Genomic DNA, 19,147 nt, shown 5'->3' with positions numbered 1-19,147 from the left:
GGGAAGGCGGTGTTACAGCTCGGCTCGAGCAGCCGGCTCCCTCGTGGTGCTGCAGCTTTGCCCCCGTAGCTGACAGCACGTGGAGCTCTCCTGCACCTTCCCCTCTCGGGGTGGGGGGGGTGTGTGTGTATGGGGGGGTTCCTCTGAAGGGCTACTGGGCATTTCCCCCTCCCCAAGTAAAGACGCTGAGATTTCCCAGACGTCTCCCCAAGACAGGACAGCCAGGCCGGACCTTTGCTGCTGCCTCCGCCGATCCTGCCTGATGCCTCCTCCCGTGGCTGCAGGCTTCCCACCCCTGCTGCTCCCGGCACCCCCTGCTCCCCCTCGGCACCCCCCTGCTTTTCCTACCCCTCTCACGCTCCTGTCCCCGTCGTGCCTCTTTCTCTCCCCCCTTCCCCTTCCGCACGTCCCTTCCCGCCGCGCCCTCTGCTCGCAGCAGCCTCCTGGGGAACGTCCTGGCGCTCCTGCAGCCCTGGGAGCCCCTCTGCTGGGTGGGGAGAGGAGGGGGCTGCCCCTCTGCACCCCAAAAGAGGAGGGGAGGGAGCTGCAGGTGGCCGTGGCAGGGCCCCTTTCCTCGCCGAGCCTCCCGCCAAGCTTTCGCAGCACAGACTGGGAAAATCAGCTCAGTCAGGTCGCTGGATCTGGAGCAAAGATGTTCAGCCACGGCTCCGTTCTTCCTCTGTGGCCTCTCGGGGACCACGTGGCCTTTGTATTGTGTCCAAAGCAAAAAAAAAAAAAAAAAAAAGAAAGAAAAAAACCCCCCAACAACCCACAGCCGTGGTGTTTTGAGGCTAAAAGCAGGGGATCTGCTCTAGGGAAGGGCCTCCTCCCAGATGTTTGAGGCAGGGCCTAGCAAAACTTGGACAGCTGCTGCAGCAGATTTAGGAAGTGGGACGCCGCTCGGCTTTATGGTGCCTCGTTGCTTGGTAACCCTTTGAGGAGGTGGAGCTGAAGCCAAACTGGAGTTGAAGCACCAGCCTGGGTTTTTGTGCTGTGCTTCAAGGCGTTGGGAGCGGGGCAGCCTGGTTATCTGCTGCTGCCTGCCCTCCCCTGGAGAACAAACTGCCCCCCTCTCTCCCCTTGCTGCCCCAAAATGTCACGGGTCGCTTCCCTGGGGTGGTTGGGGCTTTGCTCCGGGGTGAATCCCACCTAATTCACCTTCTGAAGGTGGCCAGGGCGCCCTAGAGCCGCCGAACTGGGAGCGGGGAGGCTGTAAACGCAGGTGGAGGCCCACGGCTTCGTCCGAGCCTGTTCCCGTCCTTGCCACGGGACGCCTGCGGGCCCGAGCCCTCCCGTGCATGCGGCAGCAAGCCACCTCTCCGCTTCTCTCTTCCTTTCCGTCGGATTTACCTGCGCGATGAGTCCAGCCAGCGTGAGGAAAGGAGACTCCCCCGTGCCAGCGCTCAGCAGGCGCTCAACCCGAGGGGGGGGTCCCCTTGCAGCCTTGCCTCTCGAGCTCCTGTCACCTTTTTATTTTCTTTTCTTTTAATTTCCTCTTGCCAGTTGGTTTTGATTACGGCCATCTCCACCCGGGGCTGGGAGGCTGTGGGCTCTGCGTTCGCAGCGATGATGTTAGATCACTCACTGTCACTCTTTTTGTTTTTTTTTTTTTTCTCTTTTTTTTTGTTTTTTTTTGTTTTCTCTGTCTTCATTTTTGCATGCCACTGTTCTTCTGTATTGCAGCCACAGTAGAAGCGGTAGAGGCACGGGAAGGTATGGCTAGAACCCGGCGAGAGACTCAAATCATCTCTGTGTGTGCGTGCGCTAATTTTAAAGAGCTTTATCAGCCTTATGGAAGCTTTTTACTCTTGCATCACCAGAAGTGGGGGAGGACCGGGCCCCTGCTGGGAAGCAAAAAATACCCAGTGGGCTGGTTCCAGTCTTATTTTAACCCGAATGAGGCTGTTGCTGAGCGCAAATGCCTCTTAGGCCGAGAGCGCCCTCTCTCCGGAGCGGTTTGTGCTCTGGGGTCTCAAGACCTGGGGGTTGGGGTCCTGCAGCCCGATCCTGGCGGGGGGGGGCGGCTCGTGGCTGAGTTCATCCCCTGGGTGACTCGATCCGGCGCAGGCTGCCGGCACGCTCGGTCAAAATCATGTAGGAAACAGCGGATTGTGCAGCTCTGGTGTGATCCTTGCCCTTCCCCCTCGGGCGGGCCAAGGCGGTCCCGGGGTGGAGAAGCAGCAGTTTTCTCCGTGGTTGATGTAGAAACAACAGACTCCCAAGGTCTGGGGAGGTTTTCCCCTCGATAGCTCCATTCAGCTACTGGTGAACGGGGCTGTAGCTCCGCAGAGAGCTCTTAGATGACCAAGGGAAGTTTGTTTGCGAACCAGCCAAGTCCTTGTAAAAAGATTTGGCACGAAATCCTTCCTCTGAAGTTATCTGCGGTACAAAGAAGTTCGACATTTGGTCCGTATCGTCACCGCGAGGATGATGGGCTCAGCCTCGTGGTGATGAAACGAGAGAGGCGCCGGCCCCTCGGCGGGATTTCGTCACTCGAGGGACGGCCTGCGTGTCTCCTGGTCATGCAAGAAGCGTTGTGTTTGTGACCCGAGGACTAGCTGTTCCCCTCTCCTGGTGTTGCCGTGTGTGGTTTGTGTCGGCGTTCGAGCCTTGTGGTGGTGTCTTTGTTGTGTTGTTGTGGTTTTGCCTTTTTAATTTCTTTTTTTTTTTTTTTTTTTTTTAGTATCGTGTTTTTCAGCTTTGAAAGTTCCCTGAGATTTCACTGTTTGGGGGACATTGAGCACGTGTCTGGTCTTCAAGTTCCTCCTACTAAACCGTATTAAAAGAGAAACGGGGAGCAGAGCAAGTCGCTGGGGTCTCGACCCTACGCTTCGCTGCTCTGACCCAGCCCAGTTCCCCTTCTCCAGCCGCGCTGTGGTCCCCACACGAGCTGGCCGTGCCCAAAAACCTCCACCCCCCCCCCCCCTCCGCGCCCCTCTTGGTGGCTCCCGCAGCCAGACACGTGCTTTCTGTCGCCCCGACTCTGTCCTGTGCGTGTCTGGCGTGTGCCGAAAGGGCTCCCCTCCGGCTCCCGCTTCACTCTCCCCTCTCGGCCCTTCTCTCCGCAGCCATCCGTGGGTTTTCGCCGCAGCACAAGATCCGCAGCTTCGAGGAGGCGCGGGGGCTGGACCGCATCAACGAGCGCATGCCGCCGCGCAAGGATTCCCTGCACTCGGATGGGCCGGTGAACTTGGTAACCTCCACAAACTCTGCGGACAAGAACGGCACGGGGAAGAAAGCCCAGTAACGCTCCGGGCGCCCCATCTTGCACCGCTAAAGGATCCAAAACTTAATGAATTTTATTTATTTATTATTATTATTGGGGCGGGGGTGGGGGCAGGGGAGAAACCAACTTCACCTGGAGGCACGTTCATAATCCAGTTTGCATCCATTCTGTAAGAAAGGTGACCATTTTGTAATTTTTTTTTTTTATTTATGTTCGATATATAAAAAGTCCATCTTTTTTTTTTTTTTTTAATTTAGAAACCAATCTAACTGCTAGCGCGTATATGAAGTGTTGTGCTGTACAGCTGACCTCTCCTCCACGAGAGGCAAACCTCCTTGGGGGGGATTAAAGGAAACAAAAAACAGTCCCAGGCAACTTGGGTCGTTGACTTTGGTACTAAGTTAGCCTGTGCTTTCAAAAAGCAGGTCCTTTTCGTTGAAGATGGGGTTGGTTTGGTTTTTCTTCTCACCACTGTCTTCTTCCCGGAGTTTGCTGTTTGTTTTCTTCAGCTTCTTGCCTACCTGCATCTGCTGCTTTTAGCGACTGGTTCTGGGGAAGGCCCGTCGGCGTGGTGCGGCTGCCTGGGATCCGTCCCCCCTCCCAAGGTGACATCTAAATATTCCGGATTAGCCCTAAAGGACTCCGGTGTTAGACCAACCACGGCTCCTTTTCCCTCCGTAATTCCATTTTATCCCAGTGGAGCCCCAAGCAAACAAAGAAAAAGACAGCTAACCCCCGTCAGGAGAAGGCGGGGGGGGGGGCAGAAGTGCTGCCCCTTGTTGCGGCTCTTCTTCGGCCGGGCGGGCTCGGGGCGCCCAGCGGGACGCCCGAGTTTGTCAGCCGGGGCTGCCCCTGCGGCGGGAACCCCTCTGGGACTCCCTCTTGATCCGGAGCCGAGGAATTCTCTCCGGTCTCCAGTGATCAGCAGGCCCTTGGGAAACCCGCAGGGCCTGAATTTTCAAGGAGAAAAGGGGGTGATTTATAACCTGTGGGCAGAAACACCCCCCCCCTCCCCTGCCACCCCCGTCATACTGCAGAGCCCGGGGCACGTTCCCCCGCGCCCGGCTCTCGCAGCGGCCCTTGCTGGGCAGGATTTGGGTGGTGGGCGCCCGCCGTGGTCTCCCCTAAGCCAGCATCACCCCCCCAGCCCTCCCGTGTGCCTCTTTCGGGGGGGTCTTTCCCCAACTGCGGGCAACTCGGGCTTCCCCCGGTGACCTTGTTGGCCAGCGGCCGTTCCAGAGGGGCCACGGGCGCGGTGGCCTTTCCCAGAGGGGCTTTGCCAGCGGGGGATGGAGGTTTGGGGAAGGAGGGGTGACGGCGCTGGTCGCTCCTGTAGGGATGTGGCCGTAGAGACGTGGCGAGGCAGCTTGGCTAAAAAATGAGCCCCCGGTTTTGGGAAGCGCGTCCCTCCCGCGGCGGCAGGGGAGGGAGGATGGTTTTCGCGTAGGTCGGCAGGGAGAAAGGACCCGAGTGGATCTGGCAGAGATTTCGGGAGGGTGTTTTGCAGAGGGCTGGAGAAGGGAGAGGGGGATCTCCCAGCCCAAGGAGGGTTGTCGGAGGACGCCCTCTTGGCGGCGGCAACGAGGGTTTTGGAGCTTGGGTGTGTTGAGCTTCGTTCTCTCACTTCAGCTTTGACCTGGAGCGAGCGTTGAGAAAGGGGTTTGTGAGATTCCCGTTCGGCCGCTTCCCTTCCCCGCGCGTCCTTTGAGCCGCGTCCTCTTCTGCCCGCGGTTGCAGAGTCCAAGCAGCGGCTTTCAGAAGCAAATCCCGTGCCAGCTTTCACTTCTTTTCCACCCAAACTGCCTCTGAGGCTTTCTCCCAGCCAGGGCAGCCGGTGAAGCGGGCTCAGCCTCTGCTAAGGGCTGTTTGCCAACCCCCCCTTCTCTGGATCTTGCCGTCTTCCCTTTGTGCTCCGGCCCTAAGCCGCGGTTCCAGCGACGGAGGGAAAACAGCAACGTTGCAGGAAGCTTTCAAACCGCGTTACCATCGTATGTCACTTAATTTCACGCCGGCTATTTAGGAAACCGTAGCTGTGAGCAGACCGCTGGGTTTTCACTGAGACTTTTTTGAGTCGCATGCCTCCACTTTTTTCCTCTTTTTTTCCCCCCTTTCTTCCTTTTTTACACGCCCACCGCTTTGCAAAAAGTGCGAGATGATGTTTTGAGCAAGCTTCTCTAACCCCATCTGAGGCGTGGGGCCAGTTGCCTTTTGTCTGTGAGTATTTCTTCTTGGGTTTTGGGGGTTTTGTTTTTTGTTTTTTGTTTTTTTTTTCTAACGGCATCCTTGCTGAAGCACAGCGAGCCGATGTGTGGTTATCTTCCTCTGAGAGCGCAAACCGTGCAAAGGTGCTGCCCGTGCATGTTCGGGCGTGTTGTTCTGACCCAGGCTGGGATCTCACCCAAGCAGAAGTCGGTTTGGTTTGGGTTTTTTTTCAGCCAGGAGCTTTGGGATGGGCGCCACAGCGGGGGTTCTGCTCGCCCCCCGTGCGTGTGGGGGTTCAGCAGGGGACCGTCCCTTGGCGGAGGGGGATTTGCTTTGCTCGTGGTTTATCCCTCCTCAACCTTCTCCCCGTGCTCCGGCACCACCAGCTCCCCCCTGCCCCATCCCAGACCCCCTTGTTGGGCTTCGCCGCCCTTGCAAAGCCACGGGGTGGGGGCGTCGTGAGGAGCTCTGACCCCCCCCGCCCCCCCAACCCCCAGGCCCTGCAGCTGGCGGTTGCCAAAATCATCCCTGCGGCTGGCGGGGTCGCAGCAGGGTCCCCAGCCCTTTGGGGAAGGCGGTTTAGGGCTCGGTGTCGGTGTCTCCCCCTCCCCTACACCCCAGGAGCCCCACGGGTGCTGGTCCGTGTCCCGTCCCCCCCCCCCGCCCCATTCCCTCAATGTGATCCCGAGGGGGTGAGGAGCAGCGATGGGGGGTGCGTGGGTGCTAATGACCCCCTCGATTGACGAACCCCCTCCCTGCGGGCACCCCCGCCGAGCGCAGCCCCCCCATCCCCTCTTCACCACCTTTTGGGGAAGAGGCTGATGAAGACCCTCGGAGCGGAGCCGCTAGCGTCATCCCTCGCTCCTCCCGGCGAAGCGCCCTGCCCCGCTCCCCACCGCGGCGAAACAAAACAAAAATGCCAGAAAGATGCAGATTTTCCCCCCCCCCCGCCCCCTTCTTCCTCCTCCTTCCCCCCCCCCAGCCCCTGCCAGCCCCTCTCAAGACCCCTCATCTCAGAGCTCCCGCCTGTCCCTTTCCCTCCCCGGCTGCCACCCGGAGCTTGGCAAACAGGACTCCGGGAGTGGAAGCCCGGGAGCACGAGTGGCCCCGGGGAAAGCCCAGCCGCCTCCTCCGCGGGCTGGCCTCGCAGCCTGGGTTGGTTTATTTGATTTTTTGGTTTTTTGCATGTTAGAGCAAAAGGTGCATGTCACAAGGAGGGGAGTCAGCAATGGGTTGGGTGGTGGGTTGAGTTCGAGCTTTTCTTTTTTTTTTTTTTTTTTTTTTTAAATTTTATTTTAATCTTATTTTTCCTGTTATTTTGGCGTTGGGAGAACCTCGTGCCAGCCCCGGGTGGCGCTCGGGCACGGATCCCGTCTCAGCTGGGTGCGGTGGTGGCAGGGACGCGTGGGGGCCCACCGGCCTCGCCCGGGGAGGACCTCGAAGCCCCAGGGGACGCGTGCGGGGTGCAGTGATGGTGATTTTAGGGTTCTCGATGCTGAAGGATCATACGCCCGTTGCCTGGAGACTGCCTCCTTTTTTTTTTTTTTTTTTTTTTCCCCTGGCTTTTTTTTTTTTTTTTTAGTTCTGTTTAAAAGAGAAAAAAAAATGGTGAAAATGTTATTTATTGGCAGAAATTATTTAATATAATTTCTTTTTTTTTTTTGTGAACAAGGAATGACTTTGTTAGAACTGTCTTAATGTAAATTGGAAGTCATCTTTAAGGAGAAAAAAAAAAAAAAAGTTAAAAATTGACACAGTCACTCGGCTTCGCTCTGGTTTCTTTTGGGGGGACCTGGCTCCCGGGGCGGAGGGCACAGCCAGGAGCCCCACGGGTGCTGCCTGGCTTTGGGGGAAGGAAGGGCGAAAGGGTTTAGGGTCTGTTTTCCAGCCACCGCCTCCCTCGAGGCCCCTCTCCGGGCCCAGGGCAGCGCCGAGCCGGCGTCTCCCAACCTCCCCGGCACGTCGGCACTTGCGAAGTTGCTCCCGGGTGCTTTTTGTTGGGAGAGCTCTCGGCTCCCTCTCCTCGCCCCTCCATCCTCCCAGCCCCTGCCTGAGTCAATACCCCTCCTCCCGCTGCCTCCCTGGGTGCCAGGAGCGAGAGGAGAGGATTTGCCAGCTCTTGTCTCACCCTCCCAGCTCCTTGCCGGGGGCTCGCAGGGCTTTGGTGAGGAGTGTTTGTGCTGCCCAGGCTCTGTGCTGCTGGGTCATGGCTCCAACGCTGGCCTGGTCCCCCCAGCTCCTGCCTGGGGATCCCTGGTGGGGCAGGAGATGGCTCGGTGGGGCAGGAGGTGGCTCCTGCCGCGGTCGTGGCTCCGGCATCTGCCCTGGGGAGCTGGGGCAGGGCTTGACCTGGTGCCCAGCTGTGGTTACCACATCTGGCTTCTCCCTCGCAGCACCTCTGTCCCGCTGGGTCACAGCTCCTGCCTGGGGATCCCTGATGGGGCAGGAGGTGGCTCGGTGGGGCAGGAGGTGGCTCCTGCCGCCGTCGTGGCTCCAGCATCTGCCCCAGGGAGCCAGGGCAGGGGTTGACCTGGTGCCCAGCTGTGGTTACCACATCTGGCTTCTCCCTCGCAGCACCTCTGTCCTGCTGGATCACAGCTCCGATGCTGGCCTGGTCCCCCCAGCTCCTGCCTGGGGATCCCTGGTGGGGCAGGAGGTGGCTCCTGCCGCGGTCGTGGCTCCAGCATCTGCCTCAGGGAGCCAGGGCAGGGGTTGACCTGGTGCCCAGCTGTGGTTGCCACATCTGGCTTCTCCCTTGCAGCACCTCTGTCCCGCTGCGTCACAGCTCCGATGCTGGCCTGGTCCCCCCAGCTCCTGCCTGGGGATCCCCAGTGGGGCAGGAGGTGGCTCCTGCCGCAGTCGTGGCTCCAGCATCTGCCCCAGGGAGCCAGGGCAGGGGTTGACCTGGTGCCCAGCTGTGGTTGCCACATCTGGCTTCTCCCTCGCAGCACCTCTGTCCTGCTGGGTCACAGCTCTGATGCTGGCCTGGTCCCCCCAGCTCCTGCCTGGGGATCCATGGTGGGGCAGGAGATGGCTCAGTGGGGCAGGAGGTGGCTCCTGCTGTGGTCGTGGCTCTGGCATCTGCCCCAGGGAGCTGGGGTAGGGGTTGACCTGGTGCCCAGCTGTGGTTGCCACATCTGGCTTCTCCCTCACAGCACCTCTTCCCCCGGGGGGGGGGGGGGGGTGTCAGCATCTCCCCATCGAGTGGAGCTCCCCATGTGCTGTCCCTTCGCCGCCACCTCCTGCTCCTCACCGCAGCTCCCGGGGCTGCGATGTGACGGCTGTCCCTTGTCCCCAGCTGCCGGAAGCGGCCAGGGTGCGACCGGGGAAGCGATGCTCCGGCTCTCCCACCCTTTTCCTGGGTGTTTCCACCCAACAACGGAGGGGTCACCAGCACCCAGCATCACTGCCCAGCCCCAGGGACCCTCGGCGTGGGCAACCGGTATCGCCAGCAAGGGGCTCCGGTAGCTGCCCACGGCATCGCTGACCAAGAGAGCATCTCCCGGCCTGGCCACGCGTTCCCGGCTGGCATCGCCGCGCTGAGCAAACAGGAAACACTCGCCCTTTGTTAATCCAGTCCCAGGCTGCGCGTTAAATATTTATCTGCGAGCGGAGGCTGGTGCTGGGAGGGAGGCAGGGCCGGCGCTGGAGATCGGCTCGCCCGGGCGAGGGGACTGTGCATGGGGCCGGGGAGGTGAGTCTGGTCCCTGCCTGGGGGGGAGCTGATTCCCACCCCCCCCAGGGTGGGCTGCAGTGGCGTGGGGTGGCCGGGACCCTGCTGCCCACGGGGAAAGCGTTGCCACCGGGAGCTGTGACCTCCAGAGGTGTCACTCGGTGTGTGGAGGCGACGGTCCTCCCCCGCCTCGGTGGGGAGGGATGGGGTCTGGGCTCCCCCTTGCACAGGAGGAGCTGCCCCATCCCCACGGCTGGAGCTGTGGCGGGGGGGGGGGACACACACACTACCCTGCTCCTGTCCCCTTTTTGTCCCCTGGGTGCAGCGTGGCGGCCGGGCGGGGCTCACGCCATCGTCGTCCCCTTCGTCCCCAGCGGCAGCTTTTGGCAAAGGATGGGTGTCTCGGTGGGGACCAGAGGGATGGCTGGTGGGTGGCAGCAAGGCCACCGTCCTCCCGTGGGGGGGAACGGAGGCCTTGAGCTCACGTGGGAGCACGTGGGGCAGGGGAAGGGCCAGGGCTGCTCCGTTTCGGGGCTGTCAGCAGTTTCGGGGAGCAGCGAGCAGGAAGCGGGTGAGCGGTGGCAGCCGGGACGTGGGCGCCGCCGGAGGGGATGAGGTGGGCTACGGGGGCCCGGAGGTGCTAAATGGGGGTCCCCAACGTCCCCCCCGGGGAATGGAGGGTCACCCGTGGGCAAGCTGGTGGCAGCAAGGACAGGGGCTCTGCTTTCACTGCGCCCCCCGTGCTGGGGCGCAAGGGGGCTATGTGGGGCATGGAACCCCACACCCCACCACCCTCACCGGGCGTTTCCCTCCTCATCCTCTTCCGAAAACCCCTCTGGGGTCCCGGCTCCATCCCAAGGCGGGGGACAGCCACCCACGGGGGGCTGGCGTCACCGGGCTCACCCCGTTTCGTAAGCGGGGGGCCGGGTGCGCGGGAACGCGTGCGCGGGGCGTGGGATGAGTTCAGCTTCTTGGCTCCGTTCCCTGGATCCCGTCCCTGGAAATGTCACTGGAAACTCTGAATGGGCCGGCCCCGCTCCAAAGTGGGGAGCGCTGGGGGGGGGGTGTCGAAGCGCACCCCACTGTGGGGGGGGCTGGGGCACACGGGTACCCATCACCGGGGAGGACAGCGGCTGCCGGCCCGGCTGGGGGATGCTGCTGGGGGGCTCTCGCCACCGGCCGCCCCCCCCCCCATGCGCTGAGGCCCCCCTTCTCCTTCCCCCCGGCAAAGTTTGTGCCGTTGCATTTTCCCTCCCTGCCGCTCGCAGCTCCATCCCGCTCGCCGCGGGGCTCCCCAAAGCCACGGGCCCCCCCGAGGCTGGCACCACCCAGGAGGTAAGAGCTGGCTGGGGGGGGGGGGGGTGTGACCGACGGGGACCTGCTTTTGGGGGACACACAAACACACACAGGCTTTTGGGGGGGGGGGACAGTCCATGGGAGCAGAATGGGGTTGAAGCCCAGCGGGGCTGCGGGAGGGCACTGTGCTGGGAGCGGAGCGGCAGTCATTGGGGTGCCCGGGGGGGGGGTGGGGTGGGGGGAGTCTGCACCCCACTTTCTGTGCCCTGGGGCAAGTCATTCCCAGGGCCTCATTTTCCCCACGCTGGGGGTGACCGTTAACGACAGCCTTGCGGGCAGCGTCAGGAGTGAGGAGCTTGGGGGGGGGGGCGGTGTCCCCATCTGCCCCACAAGGGGGGCACCCAGGGCACCGTGCTGGGCTAGCAGCCCGCTGGCAGCACGGGCTGCCCTGTTTGAGGAGGGGTCTGCGCGGTGCCGGGCTCCGCACCCATCCCCTGCGGCATCCGCGAGTCCCACGGGCGATGCTGGTGGGGGTGGCGATGCCGGGGGACACGCTGGGTGTCCCCCAAACCTTCCCGGGGCTTCTCTCACCTCTGGAGCCATCCCACGCCAACGCAGCCCAACATCTCCCCGCCCTGGTGTCGGGAGCCGTGACGGGGGGGGCGTCCCGTGTGTCCCCCAACCCCCAGCTGCCCCCCGCCCCGTGCCGTGGGCCTGGCACCCGCGGTGCGGCGGTGAGTCACGGTGTGGTGCCGGGCTCGGCTGCGCGTTCCCGACGCCTCTCTCTCCTCCTTCTCCTCTCCCCTCCCTGTTTGCGCTGCAGGGTGGGGAAATACTTCTGCCTTTTCGTATTTCTCGGCCCTGGGGAGCCTCGGCCTTGGCAGCTCTCCCGGCGCGGCACTGCCCGACGCCGCTGCCGACACGTGCCCCGGAGGGAGGGCACCGGCGCTGGCTGCATCCCACCATGCCAACCCAGGACACTGGGACAACGGGCAAGGCGGCTCGGCCGTCGTCCTGTCCCACCCTGGGGTGTTTTCTCCCCAAAGAGCCCAGGGAGGGCTGGATCTATCCGTGCTGGGGTGGGGAGAGGGGCCAGGGTGGGTCTGGATCCGGCCGCGGTGGGGTTGAGGCCACATGGAGAACATGGGGGACCTGCAACAGGGCTCCTTCTGGCCGGGAATAGCTCGTGCCCCAGGCACCGTGAGGGTCCCCAAGCTGGGGACAGTGCCGTGGTGGTTGTCACCCCGCCATGGTGTCCCCTGCGCCTCTGGGTAACAGGGGACAGTCCCCAGAGGTGGGGCTGGGGCTCCTCTTGGAGCCCCCAACTCTCCAGCAAAGCTTGGTGGCAACCAGGGGTGGGACCCGCCGTGAGCGCAGCCGCTTTCCCCCGCAGGGCACGGGCAGCCCCGGGGCACCATCCCGGCACCCCACGGCCACGGTGGGCCAGCTCCCGCCCCCCAGCACCAGCCAGGCTGCGGGCATGGAAGATGTCCCCCCCTTCCACCCACCCCCGTGGGTCCCCCCGCAGCACACGGCGACGATGCGGGTGAGTGGGGCCGGGGGGGGGGGGGGGGGGGGGGGGGGGGGGTGTTGCTGCTGCATGCCCAGGGGTTTTGGGGAGCTGCTTCGCCTCCATCCCTTTGCCACCACCGCGTCGCCCCCCGCTTCAGCCCCCTCCTTGTGCCGCAGGTGCCCGTCATCCGCCACCGCGGCTCCAACACGCTGAATTTTGACTTCCACGACCCGGAGACCTGTGGCACGGCTGAGCGTGGCCAAGTGGCCCCCAGGAGCTCAGGTACCTGCCCCGAGCACCCCCGGGGACACCCCCGCAGGCTCCCCCCGAGCGATGCTGGGCAGAGGGCCAGGGCTCACCCTCGCCCACCTCGTCCCCAGTGAACGAGTGGTACCAGACGTGGCCGGCCAAGGAGGTGAAGGCACCCAGCACCCCGCTGCCCACCGGCTCCACGCTCAGCCCCGGGGCTGTCCCCCCCTGTCCCCAGCCCCCAGGCTGGTCGGCCACCTGGACCAAGGACAGCAAGCGGCGGGAGAGGCGCTGGGTGAAGTACGACGGCATCGGGCCGGTGGACGAGACGGGGATGCCCATCGCCTCGCGCTCGGTGAGTCGGCGGCCAGGGGCTGGGGTTCCCCCCCTGCCCCCCAGCCCCATCACCCCCTCACCACCCCGCTGTGTCCCCCCCCCCAGAGCGTCGACCGGCCCCGTGACTGGTACCGCAGCATGTTCCGGCAGATCCACCGCAAGCTGCCCGGTGAGCCCCCTGTGCTGCGGCATGGCGTGGCGTACCGCGGCACCCGCTCACCTCCTCCTCCTCCTCCTTCGTCCCCGCAGAGCCGGACTGGGATGCCCATCGCTGCCCCACGCTCAACCCCTCACCCACCACGGTGCCTCCATCCCCCCCAGAGCCGCAGAGGACAGGACCATCGCTGGCTGAGCCCCCCAGCGTGCCCAACGGGCTGGACTGGTGAGCGTGGCACAGGCTGGCACCCAAAGGGTACCCGGGGACCTGTCCCCCGTGGGTGCCCACAGAGTGGGGGGCTGCGGGGGCCTGAGCTCCTCCTGGCTCCCCACAGGACCAGCTGGGGTGCCACCGGTGCCACCGCAGAGCCCGGCAGCATTTTTGACTACGAACCGGGGGAATCCCCGGTGCTGGAGCAGCCGCGGCAGGTAGGCAGGTCCGGCAGCCCCGGCTGGGGCTCAGCCCCGGCGCGGAGCGGTGCTGGTGGGTGCTGTGGTGGACCCACACTTAACCACCCCCTTGCCCTTTCCAGCCCCTGGCAGCGGTGCCACCGGCTCAGCCCATCGAGGTACGCTGCCAATGGCACCCATGGGTGGCGGCAGGGGTGGCAGCGGGGGTCCCGGTGCCCGTGCCGCCGGGACGTGGGGTGCGGGCAGCGCCAGCCTCACCCACCACAGCCCCATCCTGCCCACGCAGGTGCTGCTGGAGCGGGAGCTGGAGCAGCTCAGCGAGGAGCTGGACAAGGACATGAGGGCCATGGAGACGTGCCGGGACCCCTGCCAGGTACCCCTGCCCTGCCCGCGCCGCCCTGGGCCCCTCCTGCCACCCCCTCGTCCCTCCCCGGGGCTGGGTGGCCCTGAAGGGACGCGGCAGGCCGACGGGGCGTACGGCCAGCCCTGCGAGGCTTGAACGCGCGCGTGGCAGGGCTGGATGCAGGAACAGAGGTGTGCGGCTGGATGCATGCGCGGCTGGATGCACGTCCGGCTGGATGCATGCATGGCTGGATGCATGCGCGGCTGGATGCATGCGCGGCTGGATGCACGTCCGGCTGGATGCACGTCCGGCTGGATGCATGCGCGGCTGGATGCACGTCCGGCTGGATGCATGCGCGGCTGGATGCATGCGCGGCTGGATGCATGCACGGCTGGATGCATGCGTGGCTGGATGCATGCACGGCTGGATGCATGCGCGGCTGGATGCATGCGTGGCTGGATGCACGTCCGGCTGGATGCATGCGCGGCTGGATGCACGTCCGGCTGGATGCATGCACGGCTGGATGCATGCACGGCTGGATGCATGCGCGGCTGGATGCACATCCGGCTGGCCGGTGGCCCACGGCGGTGGCCCGGCATGGCGGTGGCCATGGCCATGGCCGTAGGACTCTAGGACCCTGTCTCGCCGCGCCGGCCGTCCAGCGGTTATTGGTTTGGCACAGCCGGAGCTGGACTCCCTCGCTTCCCGCCGAGGCTCAGCCTCTTGGATGATTAATTTTTCTCTCCCACCCCCCTCCCGCTCCTCTCTCCGGCAGAGCTCAGCGGCGGCTCCCACCGCTCCTTCCCCTGCTCCGGCCTCCCCGGCGGCTCGGTGAGTAGAGCCGGCTGCTTCCCCGCACCCCGAACCCCCAAATCCCACTGTCCCCCCCCCCCTACTCGAGGTGTGTGTGTGTGTGGGGGGCAGTGGTGGGGCAGGGTCCCACAGTGGGGTGGGGAGCAGGCAGGACCATCCCTCCAGTGTCTTGGCGGTGGGGTGGGGGTCTCCACGCATTCCCCATGGACCCCCATGGAGCCCCCCCCCCCCTCCCCATGGCACTGCTGGCCACCTCACCCCCACCACACCCCGCCACGGGTGGGGGACCCCAGCGCCGGGCCGGCTGCCCAGTGGGTGGGACTGGGATGGACTGGGTCTGACCCTTTCCCCCGTCCGGCCCGTGTGGGGACGCCGTGTCCCGGGGTTTGGCTCGGTCCCAGGGGAGGTGACAGCGCTTGGATTCCCACCGCCGTGTCCCTGCCGGCACAGGGAGGGGGACACCTGTGCTGGTGGGTGCCGGTGCACCCCGGGGTGGCGTGGGGACCCCAGGGGCAACCCCCCCTGCGCCGGCCGAGGGAGGAAAACAAACAAACAAGCGCTCCTGCTTCTTGTAGGACCTACCTTAACTCCCCGCCGAGGGTGTGCGTGGGGGCTGGAGGGCTGGCTGTCCCCCTGCCCGACCCCCCCACTCTGGGCTTGGGGGGGCAATTTGGGCTCTTCAGGCCCCCCCCCCCCCCCCCCCAGGAGCGGGGTTATCCATTAGCCAGGCCGCCCTCCCCGGCGCTCGCCTGCTCCTTGCTTCCTGCTGGGTGGCAGCAGGGACGTGCCGCTGGCACTGCCAGCAAACTTTGGACCCGTCCCTTCTGGCCACCCCTGGGACGAGACCCTGGGGACGATGCCCCCCCCCCCCCCCCCCCCCCCCCAAGCGTCCTTGTCCTGGGGGACCCCAGGGGTCCTGCCCCCCGGAGGGCAGCGGGGTCAGGAGCGGGGTGCGTGGACGCAGGGTTGGACGTGGGGTTCAGCCCGTCCCTGAGCTGCTGTCACCCCGCAGGAGCCCCCTGTCACCCCGCAGGAGGCCCCTGTCACCCCACCGGCTGCAGAGCCCCCCTGGCACCCACCGCCCACCCGCCAGCCCCAGCATGGAGTGGGGTGGCCTGGGGCTGGCCAGTGACCGGAGCCGGGCAGCCCCCAGCAGAGGTGAGCCCCCCCCCCCCGCCCTGAGCCGTGCCGTGGGGCACCCCACGCACCCCAGCTCCACCAGCCGGTGACACCCCGCTCTTTGTAGCCACCCTCAGGCCAGCGACCCTCCCCAGCCTGTCCGACATGGGGGACCCCGCAGAGGCCGTCAGGAGGGAGGAGAAGAAGGTGAGGATGGGGGGGTGGCTGCAATGGGGGGGTGGCTGCGATGGGGGGGTGGCTGCGATGGGGGGAGTCCCCCCGTAACCGCTTCTGTCCCGCCTTCCCCCCCTCCCCAGATGAAAGCTGCTCGCCTCAAGTTTGACTTCCAAGCCGAGTCGCCCAAGTAAGTGACGGTGCTGCTGGGGGGGGTCCCTGCTGCACCCCTGTGGTCCCTTGGGTGGTAGGTGGGGACAAGGGGAGCCCTCTGTTGTCCCTTGGGTGGCAGGTGGGGACAAGGGGAGCCCTGTGTGGTCCCTTGGGTGGCAGGTGGGGACAAGGGGAGCCCTCTGTGGTCCCTTGGGTGGTAGGTGGGGACAAGGGGAGCCCTCTGTGGTCCCTTGGGTGGCAGGTGGGGACAAGGGGAGTCCTCTGTGGTCCCTCAGGGTGTAGGTGGGGACAAGAGGAGCCCTGGGATGTGGGGTGGCCGTGCCAGCCGGGCTGGGGATGGGTCGGTGACCCCCCTGGGACCAGCGCGAGCAGTGTCCTGCTTGCAGGGAGCTGACGCTGCGGAAAGGGGACATCGTCTACATCCACAAGGAGGTGGACAGGAACTGGCTGGAGGGCGAGCACCACGGCCGCGTGGGCATCTTCCCCTCCAACTACGTGGAGGTGAGCCCCGGGGGGGGGGGATGGAGAGCGGGCAGCCGGGCTTGGAGACCCCGGTGCTGACCCTCCCCTATCCCCCCACCCCAGATCCTGCCCCCCACGGAGGTGCCCAAGCCCATCAAGGCACCCACCATCCAGGTGCTGGAGTACGGCGAGGCCCTGGCGCTCTACAATTTCCGAGGGGAGCTGCCCGTCGAGCTCTCCTTCCGCAAGGTACCGCCGTGCCGTGCCGTGCCGTGCCGTGCCGTGCCGTGCTGTGCCGTGCCGTGCCAACCCATCCTCTCCTCCCACCGGCAGGGCGAGCGGGTCTGCCTGGTGCGGCGGGTGGACGAGAACTGGTACGAGGGGCGCATCTCCGGCACCAGCCGTCAGGGCATCTTCCCCGCCACCTACGTGCAAGTGCTGAAGGAGCCGCGGGTGAAAGCCACCCCCGAGGACTTCCCACCCTCGCCCGCCTCCGCCAGCCCCCGGCTCCCGGCCGGTTCCCCGTCCCTACAGCGCTCACCCGGCCCTCGGGGTCCCCCACTTGCCACTGGCTCCCCCCGGGCAGCGGAGCGGGGTCCCAGCGAGGCTGGTGGGCGCCCATCCTCCCCACGCCACCTTGGCTTCGCCTTCCCCAACTCCCCAAAGCTGCCCCGTGCCGGCGCCCCGAGCCCCTCGCCGGCGCCCACCGGCCCCCCACCCTCTGCGGCCACCCATCCCCAGGAGCCCTGGTGCCCGGCCTGGCCCCCTGAGCAGGTGAGGGACCCCCCCACCGCAGCCCCCCAGCCCCGGCATCGCGCCACGGCACCGCTGGGGATGCGGGTGCTGCCGCGTAACGCTGCGCCCACCCTCTCCTCCCCGCAGCGCACGGCCCCGGGGGCACCCACCAGCACCCACCCCGAGCCTGCCCCGTCCTACAACGGCTCCGAAATCCAGTGGACCCCGTAAGTAGGGCCGGGGGGCGGCACCGTGGCCCCGTGGCCCCACGCAGGGGACCCACGGCCGCGCTGTGTCTCGCAGGTACCGGGCACTTTACCAGTACCAGCCCCAAAACGCCGACGAGCTGGAGCTGCTGGAGGGCGACCGGGTGGACGTCATGCAGCAGTGCGACGACGGCTGGTTCGTGGGTGCGTGGCCGCCAGGACGGGGACAGGGACGGGGATGGGTGGCCACCGTGGCCGCTCACCACCCTCCCCTTGCCTTGATTCCCCCCCCCCTCCCCCAGGCGTGTCCAGGAGGACGCAGAAATTTGGCACTTTCCCTGGCAACTACGTGGCACCGGTGTGACCCGCGGCGCTGAGAAGAGGAGCCCGGCGGGACGTGCTGGGCCGGGAGCTCCCCACCGTCCTGCCTGGGCCACCCTGTGTCCCCGCCACGTCCCCTCCGTGTCCCCCCCACGGGGACGAAGTGCCTCCAGCTCCCTCCTGCCCCTATGGGGCTGCCTCTAACAGGGACCAAACTGCGCGGGGGGGTCTCCCCCACCCCAGTGCCTTAACCCGACCCCTCCTCGCCGCTGCCCGGGGCCGTGTCACCCACCGTCCTGGTGGCCGTACCTCTCCGGCCGGTGCCGGGGCTGACCGTGACGGCTGTGACCCGAGATGCCGGCCCGGTGCCGTGCCACCCGCCCGGGCGCTGCGTTTGCTTCTCGCCTGTCATTAAAGCTCAGCTCAGCCCGAGCCGAGGCCCAGCCTGGCAGCGCCGGGAGCCCGCGGGAGGGTGCCCTTTGGGGGGGGGGACGTGAGGGGTAGGCGTCTATGGGGCGCTGCGTGGGGTGGCCGGGCTGCGTGGGGCTGCGTGGGGCTGCAACGGTGCGTGGAGGGGCTGCGGCGGGGGGGTACGTGGGGCTGTGGTGGTGCTTGCGGGGTTGCAAGGGGGCATGCGGGGTTGCAACGGGGCATGTAGGGGGTTGTGGTGGTGCGTGGGAGGGTGCAACGGGACGTGTGGGGCTGCGGCGGTGCCCGTGGGGGCTTGCAGCAGTGCATGTGGGGTTTGCAGAGGTGCGTGGGGGGGGTATGCAGCGGTGCATGTGAGGTTGCAAGGGGCGTGTGGGGCTGCAGGGGAGAATGTGGGGCTGCGGTGGTGCACGTAGGGGTTTGCAGCGCCGCGTGTGAGGTGGCAATGGGGCGTGGGGGGCTGCAGTGGTGCCTGTGGGGGTTTGCTGTGGTGCATGTGGGGCTGCACCGGTGCGTAGGGGGTTGCAGCGCTGCACGTGAGGTTGCGTCGGGGCGTGTGGGTCTGCAGCAGGGCACATAGGGGTTTGCAGCGCTGCATGTGAGGTTGTAAGGGGGCACGCAGGACTGCAGTGGTGCATGTGGGGCTGCGACGGTGCATGCAGGGGGCTGCAGTGGTGCGTGTGAGGGTGCAATGGTGCGTGTGAGGGTGCAATGGTGCGTGTGGGGCTGCAATGGTGCATATGGGGCTGCAGCAGCACACACAGGGGGTTGCAGCGGTGCATGTGCGGCTGCAACAGGGCACATGGGGTGCACAGCGCAGTGGGGCAGTGACGCCCCGAGGGGCAGCGACGCTCCGTGGGGCCGCGGGGAACCCACCCCCCCGTTCCCGGGCACCTCCCGGCCCCTGTGCCCGGGGTCCCCCTCCCTTCCCCGGCCCCACCGCCCCGGGCCGGACCGAACCGAGCCGAGCCGTGCCCGGCACCGTGCGCCCCGTCGGGGCGATCGTGCCCGCAGACGGCGCTGCGGAGCCGCCACCCGGCCCGGCCCGGCCCCGTTGGGCTCCGCCGGCCCCTTCCGAGGGGGGCGGCGCCGCCGCCGCCGGGGCCACGATCGGTTCCACCGCCCCACGGGGCCGCCCGGCTCGGCCGCCCGCCGGTGAGTGCGCCCGGGGGGCTGCGGGGGGGATGGAGCGGGGCGGGGGGCGGCCGGGATGCTGGGGGGGGGGGGGAGTGTGTGTGGGGGTGCCCCGTCCGTCGGGGATGCAGCTCTTGGGGGTCGCGGAGTCCGGGGGTGCCCGGGGTGCTGCTCC

The 19,147-nt window shown here is 65.9% G+C and overlaps 2 protein-coding genes across 5 annotated transcripts in view; both read left to right on the top strand.

The window, feature by feature from the left end:
- The window catches only part of PPP3CC (protein phosphatase 3 catalytic subunit gamma), a 34,645-nt gene extending 31,349 nt beyond the window's left edge, over positions 1 to 3,296 (top strand). For 2 of the 4 annotated variants that reach the window (XM_086477240.1, XM_086477241.1), the window contains 2 exons: positions 1,684 to 1,713; positions 3,069 to 3,296. In XM_086477240.1, coding sequence (XP_086333366.1) covers positions 1,684 to 1,713; positions 3,069 to 3,247 — 209 coding nt within the window. In that variant the 3' untranslated portion in view covers positions 3,248 to 3,296. Of the gene's footprint in view, positions 1 to 1,683; positions 1,714 to 2,683; positions 2,903 to 3,068 lie in introns of those variants that run through there. The other 2 variants (XM_086477243.1, XM_086477242.1) reach the window with 2 other exon arrangements.
- A 4,569-nt stretch (positions 3,297 to 7,865) lies between these two features.
- Positions 7,866 to 17,452, top strand: SORBS3 (sorbin and SH3 domain containing 3). The gene is made up of 22 exons (XM_086477065.1): positions 7,866 to 7,885; positions 8,727 to 8,971; positions 9,427 to 9,672; positions 11,221 to 11,426; positions 11,791 to 11,939; positions 12,068 to 12,165; positions 12,207 to 12,514; positions 12,601 to 12,664; positions 12,745 to 12,877; positions 12,987 to 13,080; positions 13,185 to 13,220; positions 13,349 to 13,435; positions 14,181 to 14,236; positions 15,252 to 15,376; positions 15,465 to 15,544; positions 15,655 to 15,701; positions 16,072 to 16,186; positions 16,271 to 16,396; positions 16,481 to 16,921; positions 17,030 to 17,109; positions 17,186 to 17,292; positions 17,391 to 17,452. The coding sequence occupies exons 1-22, from the start codon at positions 7,866 to 7,868 to the stop codon at positions 17,450 to 17,452; spliced, it is 2,925 nt and encodes a 974-aa protein (XP_086333191.1).
- Positions 17,453 to 19,147: the final 1,695 nt, after the last annotated feature.

This window comes from Leptosomus discolor, chromosome 23, assembly GCF_034619465.1.
Source record: "Leptosomus discolor isolate bLepDis1 chromosome 23, bLepDis1.hap2, whole genome shotgun sequence".
Lineage (NCBI taxonomy): Eukaryota > Metazoa > Chordata > Aves > Leptosomiformes > Leptosomidae > Leptosomus > Leptosomus discolor.
This window is presented reverse-complemented; position numbering and strand designations above follow the sequence as displayed.

What these genes read in the sequence shown, in the direction of transcription:
- SORBS3 (XM_086477065.1), top strand. Translation starts at nt 7,866, where the DNA reads ATGGGGCAGGAGGTGGCTCG. An exon ending in GTGCCCAACGGGCTGGACTG is followed by an intron (nt 12,878 to 12,986) that starts GTGAGCGTGGCA and finishes GGCTCCCCACAG; the next exon opens with GACCAGCTGGGGTGCCACCG. An exon ending in CCGGCCTCCCCGGCGGCTCG is followed by an intron (nt 14,237 to 15,251) that starts GTGAGTAGAGCC and finishes GTCACCCCGCAG; the next exon opens with GAGGCCCCTGTCACCCCACC.